Genomic DNA, 13,852 nt, shown 5'->3' with positions numbered 1-13,852 from the left:
GCCTTAATATCGGATTAGATTAGTGAGTACCCTATTCACCCCCCCCCCTCTAGGGTACTTTCAGAGTTTTGTGGAGGAGAATTTAATGACAAGAAGGAGGGAATCGTTAGATATCATACAGTTTTTCGTACATCGCAACAGAATGGAGTGGCAGAACGTATGAACATATTCTTTTTAGAGAAAGCTCAGTGTATGTTGTTCAATGTAAGTTTAGACAATGAATACTGGGCAAAAGCGGTGAATATGGCTTGTTACTTAGTGAGTTGGTTGCTATATACTGCTATTAGTTGTAAAAGTCTAGAGAAGATTTGGTCCGGTAAGCATAATTACAGATTATTTTAATCTTAGAATATTTGGTTGCCATGCATATGCGCATGTTAGTCAAGGAAACTTGAACCAAAAGCGAAGAAGTCCAGATTCCTAGGTTATGCATCGGGTGTTAAAGGTTTTAGGTTGTGGTGTCTTGATCCGAAGTCTCCTAAGATTATTAACAACCGTGATGTCACTTTTGATGAATCTGCTATGTTCCACCAAAAATAGTCACCAGTTTTAGTTAACGATAAGACGCGCACTACAGAACATAATGTGGAGTTAGAATTTGTGATTTAGCTCTTCAGCAAGATAAGACTACGGGAGTTTAGCAGTCGGATCTCGTTCAAGTAGATGAAGCAACTCAGCAGTTGCAAGAAGGGCGGTAATACACTATTGCTAGAGATTGTCTAGACGAGAGATCCGACCATCGCGAACATATGAAGATACAATAGCTTATGCGTTGTTGGTTAATAATTTTATGCCCTTCAGCTATTTAGGAGCTACTTTAGGTGATGACTTCGCTTAGAATTACAGTCATCGTGCGGACAATTCAGTCTATTTGTTGAGGAGGCCTCTTTTAGTTAGCAAGTTCAAGCCGGACTTAAGACTTATTCAATATGTGCCACACTTGATGCCCTGCAGGCTGATGGAGAAGGTGGAGTAAGTTAGCTTATTTGAAGTGAGAAATTTTTTACGTAGTTGAGTCAATGTGAAGATTTGTTATATTGTGACTCAAATTACTGATCTCGAACCCAGTTCTTTTATGGGCCTACTTGAATGGCCGAGACTTAGTGCATCTAATGTCTTAAGAAGCTTGAATTAGTTAATATTAAGTTGTTGGTTATTAGAATTCTAAAATCAGTAGACTATCCTAAAGCATCTTGGCTCCCACATCAAAATAGTAATCCATGCACATGAGTGTGTTATTACTCGAATTCTCGTTGGATGGGAACTAATGGAGATAAAGGCTTTTGGAATTAGTTGAAATAGCAAGTTCAAGTAACAAAAGGATTTCTATCCAACTTTATATTTGGAGTAGCTATGAATAAATAGAGCAGAGAACATCTTCGACATCAATACATCAAAACAAAGAACAATGTTCTCTTTTGAAGCCGCAAGAGATAATTTGGCTTTTTGGGTAGCTCTCTATTTGTTGTTCTAATTAATTAGAGATTGAGAGAGAGAAAGAGATTGAGAGAGATTATTGGGGTGTTATTTGAGATTGAGTGATTAAGAGATTCTACTTTGTATTCCTCATAATTTAGTAAAGTTATTCTCCTCCTTCACCCATGGACGTAGGCTACAAGCTGAACCACATACATCTTTGTGTTCGTGCGTTCTTGATATTTTCGTGCTCTCGTGTAATTTATATTAGCTTATCCTAGGAATTTGTTATAACAATTATTAGGATATTCTTGAAATTTTTTAAGGATTACTAACATGGGGGTAGAATATAAAAACAACTTTTCTTAAATAATAGTAAAAGATAATAATTAGGAGATTTTTTTTTTTTGAAATAAGCTTAATAACAAGAAAGGTAAACATGCATGAAAACTCACACACAATCTACCTCTGAAAAGGATAATACAGACATCATAAAATAGCCAAAAACATTCTAAAAACTTCTTTGCCTAGGGATGATCGATTAAATCTTGACAATTTCCCTATTCTATCTCGATGCAATGTTATTCATTCGTGCTTTAATATATTTTGGGCTGATAGTAGCATTTACCTTTATCCTTTTCCACGACTAGTAAAGGCCTCATGCAACCCTTTTTGTTGGGGGTATGAAACAATCAAATCGAACCCTTGTCCTTTCGGACCTTGTATTGAAAGTAGAAAAGTAGAAAAATTCATCACAAATAAAGATCAAAACTTGCAGGAATAATAAAGTAGACGAACACACAGATTTAACGAGGTTCGGCAACGTGCCTACGTTCTCGGAAGCCACACCACACAATTCTTTTGATTAATTAAAGAAGAAATACAAGATCTCAAACTAGGGTTTTATCTCTCTAAGATTCTCTCTTTTTCTGCTGTCAAAAGCTCTTTTTTCATGTACTACAAAGCCCTAAAAATATTTAGGTATATATAGAGTCCTAAAAGAAACAGAATCCAAAGCAGTTTAGAAAACTGTTTGACTACGTCGCGGTCGACCGTATCAAATGACAGAACCTAAAATCCCTACAGGGTATCCATAGTCGACCGCGGCGGTTGACCGAACCGATTCCCGAGACCAAAATCCATTACAGGGTTGGCGCGATCGACCGCCGTGGTCGACCGCCTTCAGCTCCAGCCTCTTCTCAGCTTCTGTGCACGTTCGCGGTCGACCGTTTAGGTCTCCTCCTGTTTTTCTCGATTTTCTCCCTCGTTTTGATTCTAGCTCTGACTTCGATTTTGGATCTACACTTTAGACTAATAATCTCCCACTTGGAGACCAAAGTGCCATCAGTGAGTTCACCCGAACTCTCCCTTCTTCGCATGTATATTCTCCTCCTCGAAAAAATCATTTCTTCAATCATCAATATCCTGGCGATCTCGCCGATCCTCGTAGTGTGGCTCCGCCTTCGTCTGTGAAGGCCAACTGAAGTTGCGCATAACTTCAGTTTCTCAATGGTGACTGCCTTCGTCAACATGCCCGTCTGATTTTGACTCCCCAAAATCTTCATTAAGTGTAACTTTCCGTCTTCAACTAGCGAGCATATAAAATGATATTTTACGTCGATGTGCTTCGTTCTGGCATGATATACTAGATTCTTGACAAGATGTATAGCGCTCTGGCTATCATAATAAAGAACTCCTCTCCCTTGCTTCAGATCCAACTCTTCCAAGCACCCGTTCAACCAGATCATCTCCTTGCTTGCTTCGGTCACAGCGACATACTCAGCCTCTGTTATAGAAAAAGTCATAATCTTCTGCAGACGTATGACCCAGCTCACTGCTATCGACGCTAAGTTATAAACATACCCCGTGGTGCTTCGTCTCGTATCATGATCACCAGTGAAGTCCGCATCCACGTATCCCTGCAGCACCAACTCCTTCCTCCTGAAACATAGTGGCTTGTTCGTTGTTCCCCTCAAGTACCGCAATATCCACTTCACGGCCTCCCAATGCTACTTCCCTGGATTGCTAGCAAACCTGCTCACAATTCTTACTGTATAGGCGATGTCTGGTCTCGTACAAACCATCACGTACATGAGACTCCCAATAGCCAAAGAATATGACACTCTGCTCATATGCTCTCTATCTTCATCTGTCTTAGGCGATTGATCCTCAGATAGCTTGAACTGACTTCCAAGGGGCGTGTTAACAACTTTAGCATTCTGCATGTTGAACCTCTGAAGTACCTTCTTAATATATTTAGCTTGGCTCAATCTCAACGTCCCTTCAGATTCATCCCTACTAATTCGCATCCCTGGAATCTGCTTTGCTACACCCAGATCATTCATTGTAAACTCATTTGCTAGCTGCTTTTTCAAACTGTTTATATCTTCTAAACACGGTCCTGCTACCAACATATCATCAACATATAATAACAAGATAATGAAGCTGGACTCGAACCTTTTGAAATAACAACAATCATCTGAATTGTATCTTCTGTAGCCATTGTTTTGCATGAAGTTATTAAACTTCTTGTATCACTGTCTCGGAACCTGTTTCAAACCATATAAGCTCTTCTTGAGCTTGCACGCCATCTCTTCCTTTCCTTCTTCAATGAAGTCAACAGGCTACTTCATGTAGATTTCTTCATCCAAGTCACCATGAAGAAAGACAGTCTTCACATCTAACTGCTTAAGAAAGAGGTCTTCTGCAGCTACCAAACTCAACACCACTCTGATGGTTGTGAACTTCACGACAGGAGAAAATATCTCAGTGTAGTCCACTCCTTGCCGCTGTTGAAACCCCTTCACTACTAATCTGGCCTTGAATCTCTTGCTTCCATCACTCTCCTACTTGATCCGGTAGACCCATTTGTTATGGAAGGCCTTCTTTTGTATAGGTAGCTGGGCTAACTCCCATGTCTCATTAGTGAGTAGAGAATCCATCTCCTCCAGCATCACATGCTCCCACTGCTGAGATTCACTCACTTACATTGCCTCCTCATAGTATTTTGGTTCACCGCATCTGTCAATAATAAGTAATCAAGAGATGAAAGATATCTGAGATTTGGTTTGGGTACCCTGGATGACCTCCTAAGCTCCACGCCCTGGGTAGTTGATTTTGCACCTGGAGCCTCCTCCGTTCTGTGGTCAGAATAAAAATTATCACCCCTATCTGGAAGTTCCTCTAAATCTATGTACTCGGATCCACCTACATCCGAAGTGCTGCTCCCACTGCTTTGGCTATCCTTGGTATTTTCCTTGTTCTTGTACATCACCTCCTCATTAAATATTACGTCCCTGCTTCTGATGATCTTTCTGTTCTTCTCATCCCAAAGATGATACCCGAACTCATTAATGTCGTATCCAGTGAATGTGCATTTCTGTGACTTAGCCTCTAGCTTGTCACTGACGTGGTCACTGATATGAACATAAGCAACGCAACCAAATACCCATAAGTGTGAGATATTTATTTTCTTGTCACTCCAAACCTCCTCTGGAATCCCAAAATCTAATGGAATTGATGGCCCGTGATTAATAAGGTAAGCTGCAGTATGCACCGCATCCGCTCAAAATGTCTTAGGCAGACCTGCATGTAATCGCATGCTCCTGGCACGCTCCGTCAAGGTTCTGTTCATCCTCTCTGTAATGTTGTTCTGCTGCGGCGTCCCTGGAGTAGTCTTCTCTAAATGAATATCATTCGTAGCACAGAACCTCTTGAACTCCTCCACCTCGTATTCTTCACCATTGTCTGATATCAGACACTTCACCTTCAGATATGTATCGTTCTCCCCCATGGCCTTCCACTTCTCTGAACACCTCTGACTTGTGTTTCATGAAATAAATCCACACCTTCCTCGAGAGATCGTCGACAAAGGTGACATTGTATCTCGAACCGCCAAAAAAAGACACACTGGTTAGACCCCATACATCTGTATGAGCCTTAGGTGGCCTTCCACCCTTCTGAAAACTAACCCTCATTTGCTCCCCAAAGATGCAATCTTCACAAACCCCGACTTCCACGGAGTCGATCCCGGTTAGCTTTCCCTGTGAATGTAAGATCTTCATCCCCTTCTCGCTCATGTGCTCTAGCCTGTTGTGCCACAAATCTGTGCTCTCTTTACCACCTGTAATTGCGAGAGTGTCACTTGCATATAAGGTAAGGTAGAGAGTTTCTAGTTTGTTGCCTCGAGCAACTATCATCGTACCGTTGGAGATTCTCCATGAATCCCCTGTGAATATCGAAACATAGCCTTCTGCTCCAAATTGTCCCACCGAAACAAAATTCCTCTTTATCTTCGGCACGCGTCTCACGTTCTTCAAGGTCCACTTAGAGCCCTTCATCTGAATCTGCACTTCACCATTTCTAATAATATTACATGGCTCGTTATTCCCTAAATATACTTTTCCAAAGTCCCCTGCTATATAATTTTGAAAAAGCTTCCTGTTAACAGTGACGTGGAAAGAGGCTCCTAAGTCGATGACCTAAGAATTCGAGTCGCTATCCATAGCAAGGATCAAGACATCCTGCACGATATGAGCCTCCTGTTCACCCGCATCCTTCTTTGGACTCTTACAGACTGAAGACATATGACCCTCCTGGCCGCAGCTCCAACACTTTCCTTTAATATGGCATTTTAACCTTTGTTGGTCATGTATTCACCGGACTCAAAGAAGATGGAGATGTTCCAAGATACAAACTTCCTTGAGAAGTACATTCCTTGCCATGAAAAGATGGATTAGGATTTGGAGTTTGGGGTTTTGCTTATAAATCCAATATGTTTAGCCTCATTTACTTCAAAACCCACATAGTTTCATAAGTTCTCATTCATCCAAAACACAAAGTTTACTTACCTATAAATTCGAAGCAGAATACAACGTGCATGCATAGTTAGTATGTATATATGACAAGATGTATGCATACTAGAGAGCGTATAGTTACATGCTATATGTAGAGACTATGTAGAATAAGGCGTATAGCTATGTAGAATAAGGCGTATAGCTAATATAGAGAGCTAGACCTTTTTTGAATTTTGCCCTTAATTATGGTGGCTAGCTACCAATTTGGCCTCTCTACGAACCTCAAGTGTTACACCGACACTTCTACATCAAGTGTTATGACAAACAAAGGACAAAGATAAGGATCAAGAAAGAGATACCATTTAGCATGAGAGAAGAGCAGTTGGGGGTGGGCGAAAGCTCAAATTTCTTCTATATTTGGCAGGTGGCTCAACCATAACGATTCCTATGAGTTCAACCGTGAGAAGCAACTTATAACCAAACGCTTAGTTCTCTAGAGACATTAGTAGCGAGTTCAGTGGGGGCCATCGCCAACAGCTAATTATAACTAACCAATGTTAGGAGAATCTTTGCAACCTACCCACAAATTTTTAAACTCTTGTTTGCATGCGCACAACACTTAGACAATTCTCGATTCCTTGGTGCGCGTGTGTGTATATATATATCCTTGAAAGGACATGATCGATTAAGTACCGTGTGAACTATAATAGTCAAAGGCAGAGAGAGAAACAAAAGAGAATTATGGCAATGCCTCCTCCTCAACTAATTATTAGCCTATTGCTTGGCTTTTCTTTTCTCTTGCTATCTTTTCAAGCTTCGCATTGTGCGGCTCACAGGCAGAACCATTGGCCTGAGGGAGGAAAAACAAGGTTCTACGAATTCAAGGTCTCTCTTAATTTCTCTCTCTCTCTCTCAACTACTTTACTTGCTACTGTTCGTTATCTTGCATCACTTTTATGACAATATCTCCGTTAGGTTGACTCTCATCCCTTCAGTTCAAATGCAAATTTGATACGGTAAAAATATTGAGAAATATTGAAAGAACAATTAGGCAAATAAACGGTCACGCGTGTTTGAACGTACGTAATACTTTTCTTCTGGTTTGTGAGTGAAGGTGCAAAAGACGCGGATAAGGAAACTATGCAAGAGTAAACAGATACTGACCATCAACGGAATGTTCCCGGGGCCGACGGTGTACGCTGAGGAGGGTGATCGTCTTGTCATCAGGGTCACCAACGAAACTCCCGACAACACCACCATCCACTGGTATGATGCACCAAAAAAACTCATAAGTTTAACAACAAATTAAATACCGTCATGAGCCACTAAAGGAAAAGCAAATGGGGAGCGCATGACGACCAAAATACCGACAAAATTGTTACTAGAAAATCCGCATTTAATTCGTGGCCGGTGGGATTTGAACCTGGGTTGCTCTGATACCATCTTAATTTTAGTTAATCTAACCATTACATCAAAACTTAAAAGTTATGGTAACGATCAAGATTTATAGTTTTATATTAATTCTAATACATCTGCTTGCATCTAATTACAGGCATGGAGTGAGACAAATTCTATCATGTTGGTCAGATGGACCATCATACATCACCCAGTGCCCCATCCAACCCGGGCGCACGTTTACATACGAGTTTACGTTGATCGATCAGAGGGGAACTCTGTGGTGGCACGCTCACATCTCATGGATGCGTGCGACCGTGCACGGCGCGCTCGTAATATATCCAAAGAGAGGGGTTCCCTACCCCTTCAAGCCCCCGTACGAAGAACAGATTCTAATCTTTGGTAAATAACTTATATATGCCTTTAATATTTTAAATAAGTATGAGCTTGGTTGTTGGGGTGTGTGAATGACTTTGAAAGCGTGTTGGTTTAAAAAAATATTCCAGGTTAAAAGAAACCTTTCTCATTATAGTTTACGCCAGAGCTATTCACTAATTTTTATATGGATTTTTATATACATGCAGAGGAGTATTGGAATAAGAATCCTTTGAAGATAGAGAAGAAGTTGATTGCCAGTGGAGGAGGTCCACCTGTTGCTGATGCTTACCTCATCAATGGTCACCCTGGGCCTCGCTACAACTGCTCTGCAACTGGTAAGTATTAAGACAACCTTTCTCATTATAGTTTACGCTATTTACTAAGGTACCGTTTGATAAAGGGTTAAGTGAGGAGTTAAGAAGACTTAACCTCTTCTTAACCCGTCAAATACAAAAAATCTATACAGTACCGTTTGGCAAATGTTTAAGTGATGAGTTAAGGAGACTTAACCCCTTCTTAACCTGTCAAACATAAAAAATCTATACAAGGGTTAAAGTGAGTTAATCCTACATAATTTGCCAAACATAAAAAATATAGAATGGTTAAGCTAACCCCTCTAGAGTTATTAAAATGAGTTAACCCCTCAAAATGAGGGGTTTACTAATACTCCTATATTTAGAAGGATTAAGAGTTAATCTTTCTAATTATAAAGAAAATAGTTAAAATCATTGTTATTCTCAAACACTAAAACTTCTCACAAGTGCTAAAATAAAACTTATTTAACGGGTTAATAATTTAGTCTTTCAGATTATCGAATGGGCTAAGTACATTAATCCTTCTCTTTAACCCTTCTTTCTTAACCCTTTGTCAAACAGGGCCACAAGAGTTAAAGTGAGTTAACCCTCCATAATTCGCCAAACATAAAAAATATAGAAGTGTTAAGCTAACCCCTCTAGAGGGATTAAAATGAGTTAACCCCTCAAAATGAAGGGCTTACTAATATTCCTATTTAGAAGGATTAAGAGTTAAAATAGTCAAAATTATTGTTATTCCAAAATACTAAAACTGATCACAATGACCAAAATAATACTTATTTAACTGGTTAATAATTTAGTCCTTCAGATTATTAAATGAGCTAAGTACATTAATCCTTCTCTTTAACCCCTCTTCCTTAAACTAGGACGAATCTCCACATGGACCAACTCTGGTCTGGTGAAGGAAAAGCTAGACCCCACCCGCTTCGATTTGGGATTAATCAAACACAACCATTGTCTAACGAAAACATCTGAGTTGTATCGGCAACCATCATTTGTTGTCATTTTATAAGATTAAAACCCCCTAATTTCATTATTAGTCGTTACTTTCTTCAATTATTTGCTAATCATCACCCACGATGGATGCAACCTGCGCAGATGTATTCAAGATTGATGCCGTCCCCGGAAAAACCTACTTACTCCGTCTAATAAACTCCGGCCTCAACACGGAGCTCTTCTTCTCAATATCCAGCCACAGGCTCACCGTCGTCGAAGCCGACGCGGAGTACACTAAACCCTTCTTAACGGATCGGGTCATGATCGCTCCGGGCCAAACCCTCACCGTCTTCGTCAAGGCTGATCAACACATCGGCGTGTACGATATGGCTATTGGGCCTTACATGTCAGCCCAAAATGTCCCGGTCCAAAACATCTCGGGTGTAGCCCATTTTCAATATAGCGGAGCTAGCTTAACTTCTACGGCCCGACCCGCCCAACTTCCTTTATTCAATGATAACAAGGCCGCCCGGTCTCATTTAGATGGGCTAAGAAGTCTACACCAAAAACATTTGCCGCACCAAATTGACACAAACCTCTTCTTCACGATTGGGCTTAACGTTGAGCAGTGCAATCGGCCCAACCCGAATAAAACTTGCCAAGGCCCAAATAACGGAATATTTGCGGCTTCAATGAATAATATCTCATTTGTGAAGCCTAACGTTTCAATACTACAAGCTTACTATGAGGATGTTGAGGGGCATTTTAGGACGGACTTCCCTAGCAAACCGTTGAGGGTGTACGACTTCGTTAACGGCGCGCCAAACAGCGCACCGAACGACACAGCGTCGATACGAGGGACACGGGTGCATGTTTTGGAGTTCGGAGCGAGGGTTGAGCTCGTGCTGCAGGACACGGGCACGGTGAGCACGGAGAACCACCCGATACACTTGCACGGGTACAACTTCTACGTCGTGGGCTACGGGAGTGGGAACTATAATCCTCGTACCGCTAAGTTGAACTTGGTCGATCCTCCCTATATGAACACCATCGGTGTCCCCGTTGGAGGATGGGCGGCGCTGAGGTTCATCGCCGATAATCCTGGTATGTAGAGATTTTTGCCTATAATCTTGAGTGATTATATAGTTACCCTCTCACTGTATAAGTGGTTATAATCTACAAATGAGCCCGTATATAATTTGCTATGTTATTGGAGTGCGTTAGTTTATGTTTCACTTTGTGCAAGTGTTTTGTGTAGGTATATGGTTCATGCATTGCCACCTTGAGGTTCACACCACTTGGGGGCTTGACATGGCTTTTCTTGTGAAGGATGGAGACGGCCCAAATGAGAGTCTTCCTCATCCTCCTGCAGATTTACCAAGGTGTTAATTTTTATGATGGTACGATACGAGGAGAGAAACACCATTAGACGCTTTGTTTAGCTGATCATATTGATGTCGTGAAGCACGTTCAGGTCATTTGATTCTTTTGAGAGAGAGTTTTCCTTAATTATTACTTGTTGTTTAATTTCCCCAAGAGTGAATGAAAGCATGTGAAGAATAAATAGATTTCCTTCTTCTGTTGGTGTGTATTGAAAGAGGAAGTGCATCATGATAGCCAAAAAAACTTCAGGGATGGTGATATTTACGATCTTAGTTATACTCTGTAGTGCATATGTTGCAATTGTAAATGCACCAGTTGAATGTTGAACATTATGTTGAAGAGCTTCTGTCTAAAGAAACTCGTTGTTTAGATATCTGCATTTTTATTTTAGAAAATGCATTTTCATAATTTTAGATCCATTATTCGAATAGTTGCAAAAGTTTTTGGGTCTGGATTTTGTGTTACATGGACTGTATTTAAAATGGTTTATATGTTTGTGGTCGTGACAAATATTAGTCCTAGACTAATACACTTTCGGATGTCTAAATTGTGAAGCACATATCCGCTACAAATTTATACACATAGTTTTTTTTACTACATACAGGTATATGTCAATCACCTTCACCCATCACATCAACTTAAGGATTCATTGAAGTCCTCATGTGAATTCAAAAGCTGTGAGTACTCTTGATAAACCCTATCAAGAAGCTCATTCTGCAAATCCCGACTCATGTCATAATTCTGATGGATATCGTTACCGAGTTGCGATGTATCCCCTCCCTCAAACACACTACTATTGTTCCTCGTAGCCGAAGTAACCCTAACAGGTTTCGGGACAAAAATATCGGTCTTCATACTCTCCTTCTTTTTCTTGGTACGTCTTGACAAGGGTTTTGTGCTTCCTTGTCGTACTTTGATGCCTTGCTTCTTGCTGAGGTGGCTGTTCCAGTGGTTCTTGATCTCGTTATCCGTTCGTCCTGGGAGTCTCCCTGCGATGAGGGACCACCGGTTTCCAAGGAGGGAGTGAAGTCTTACGATGAGGTCTTCCTCCTCAGGCTCGATGTTGCCTCTCTTGATGTCTGGTCGGAGGTAATTCATCCATCGAAGTCTGCAGCTCTTGCCACATCTTTGAAGTCCTGCAAGAAAGTATGCATTGGAGCCACAAAATAGGATTCAATAGGAAAAACATAACACAAGACAAACTAGGCAAAACTAAACTTTCTCTTTAATTAATTTTTTTTAAATGGGTTAATTTCACAAAGACCACCCTGCAGTACTATTACATTGTGTCATGTATTATCTCTTAAGTCTGATGTTGGTAGATACACCTGAGAACTCTTTTACCTTAGGGATGCATACTTTCAACTTTTTATCAAATGGAACAAAAGAGACAAAAAATAAAAAATAAAAAATTAAAAAATTAAAAATTTAATATCAAACATAAGGGGAAATAAGTGCCACATCGTGATACTATAGAGGTTTATGTGCAATTAACCTTTTCAAATTTTGCTTAAAAATGATCTATTCAAATATTAGTCTAGACTACTATATATTTTTCAAGTACAACTTTTGAACTTTGAATTTGTATTTTTTATTATGTGTGACATGAACAGATGAAATACCTTCATAATTTCTTTTACAGTTAGGAAAAATCTGGGGTCCTCCATTAACTGCATATATGCATATGTTTATAAATGAAGTTAAAAACTAAATAATTATATAGAAGCATTCAATATGAAAAGAAAGATTTGGAAGCTGACAAATTGAATTAAAAAGAGAAAAATAGCACAAAGGGTTTGGTGAATGGTGAGTAAAAAGGTGGGATCATTAATACTAGCAAGAATTTAGATGGCATTGAATACTATTGACCTGCATTTTTTGGCAGAGATCTCCAGCTGCCTACTCCATGGCATTGGATGTAATTAGTGAGCAGTGCATCTTCTCTTGCACTCCATGGACCTCTATGAAGCCCTACCTTTGAGCAAAAAGGAGTTAGTAATGGATGTTTGCAAATTAGATCCTTTGTAGGCTTTATATACTTATATGTATATAAAAGCTCTTGATGACATGTGTAATCAGTTAGGTAAAGGTTAATCTTAATCCTTGAACTCTTTTTTAGTCGGTAGGAATTTAAGAGTTATTATTGATGGGAAGCGGGGTCCATCCCCATGATGAATTAACATGGATTTAATCCATAAAGATTTTGTGGTTGACTACATACATGCATTGATAGATTGTCTTTCTTCATGCATTGGGAAAAGGAAGGATTAGTCTATGGACTTCCCCATGCAATGAATGCGGTGTACCTAAGAGGCATATCCTCCCTATAAATAGAGGGGAGATCGTGAAGGTTGAAAGCAAGAAGCAAGAAGAAGAACCACATACAAATCTGTAATCCTCAAGTGAGTTTGAGAGAAAGTGATCCTCAAGTTAAGTTATACCAACTTGAGAGAAGATCATTTGTAAACTTTCATTTGATTATAGTGGAAACGGAGAAGAAGGGGCGGATGAGGACGTAGGCTCAATTTGAGCTGAACCTCGGTAAATCTTGTGTGTGCAATCTCTCTATTTCTCTGTTTGTTTCTATTCTATTTTTTTGTTCTCATTTCATCACAAAGACGGGAAATGTCTTGTTGTACTATTAATTTCCTAACAGTGGTATCAGAGCAAGGTTGCTAATCTTCTTGTGTTGAGATGAAGACTCTCGTCGGCGGCGTTCGAATGATCAGTTTGAATAGCCGTAATTGGATGATATGGAAGGCAAAGATGATGGATCTTCTATATTGCAAGGACCTCTATGCGCCAGTTGAAGGTGAATCCTCCAAACCAGAGTCCATGACGGCTGATGATTGGAAGAAGCTTGATAGGAAAACCATCGGCACCATTCGGCAATGGGTGGATGATATTGTATTCCATCATGTGTCAAATAAGATTTCGGCGAACAGCTTGTGGAAGAAACTTGAAGATCTCTACGAAAGAAAGACCGCCGGTAACAAAGCTTTCTTGATTCGGAAGCTTGTCAATCTCAAGTTCAAGAAAGATGATTCTATATCTGAACATTTGAATGAAATTCAAAGTATTGTAAATCAACTTGCAGCCATGAAGATGGGATTGGAAGATGAGCTTCAAGCCCTTCTTTTGCTTAGCTCGTTACCAGATAGTTGAGAGACGTTGGTGGTGTCTCTTAGTAACTCTGTACCTGATGGAGTTGTATCCATGAACCAAGTTACAAGC

At 40.0% G+C, this 13,852-nt stretch overlaps 2 protein-coding genes across 2 annotated transcripts; one reads left to right on the top strand and one right to left on the bottom strand.

Annotated features, from left to right (window-relative positions):
- On the top strand, nucleotides 6,920-11,026 carry LOC109839579 (laccase-6-like). Its single transcript, XM_020408067.1, has 6 exons — nucleotides 6,920-7,097; nucleotides 7,327-7,478; nucleotides 7,765-8,009; nucleotides 8,192-8,320; nucleotides 9,398-10,339; nucleotides 10,494-11,026. Exons 1-6 carry the CDS (start codon nucleotides 6,954-6,956, stop codon nucleotides 10,622-10,624), a joined length of 1,743 nt encoding a protein of 580 aa, XP_020263656.1. The 5' UTR covers nucleotides 6,920-6,953; the 3' UTR covers nucleotides 10,625-11,026.
- LOC109839402 (transcription factor WER-like) lies at nucleotides 11,169-12,866 on the bottom strand. The gene is made up of 3 exons (XM_020407827.1): nucleotides 12,840-12,866; nucleotides 12,488-12,728; nucleotides 11,169-11,754 (listed from the first exon to the last, which is right to left on the bottom strand). Exons 1-3 carry the CDS (start codon nucleotides 12,864-12,866, stop codon nucleotides 11,252-11,254), a joined length of 771 nt encoding a protein of 256 aa, XP_020263416.1. The 3' UTR covers nucleotides 11,169-11,251.

The sequence above is a fragment of the Asparagus officinalis genome, chromosome 4, assembly GCF_001876935.1.
Source record: "Asparagus officinalis chromosome 4, Aspof.V1, whole genome shotgun sequence".
Classification (NCBI taxonomy): Eukaryota; Viridiplantae; Streptophyta; class Magnoliopsida; order Asparagales; family Asparagaceae; genus Asparagus; species Asparagus officinalis.
This window is presented reverse-complemented; position numbering and strand designations above follow the sequence as displayed.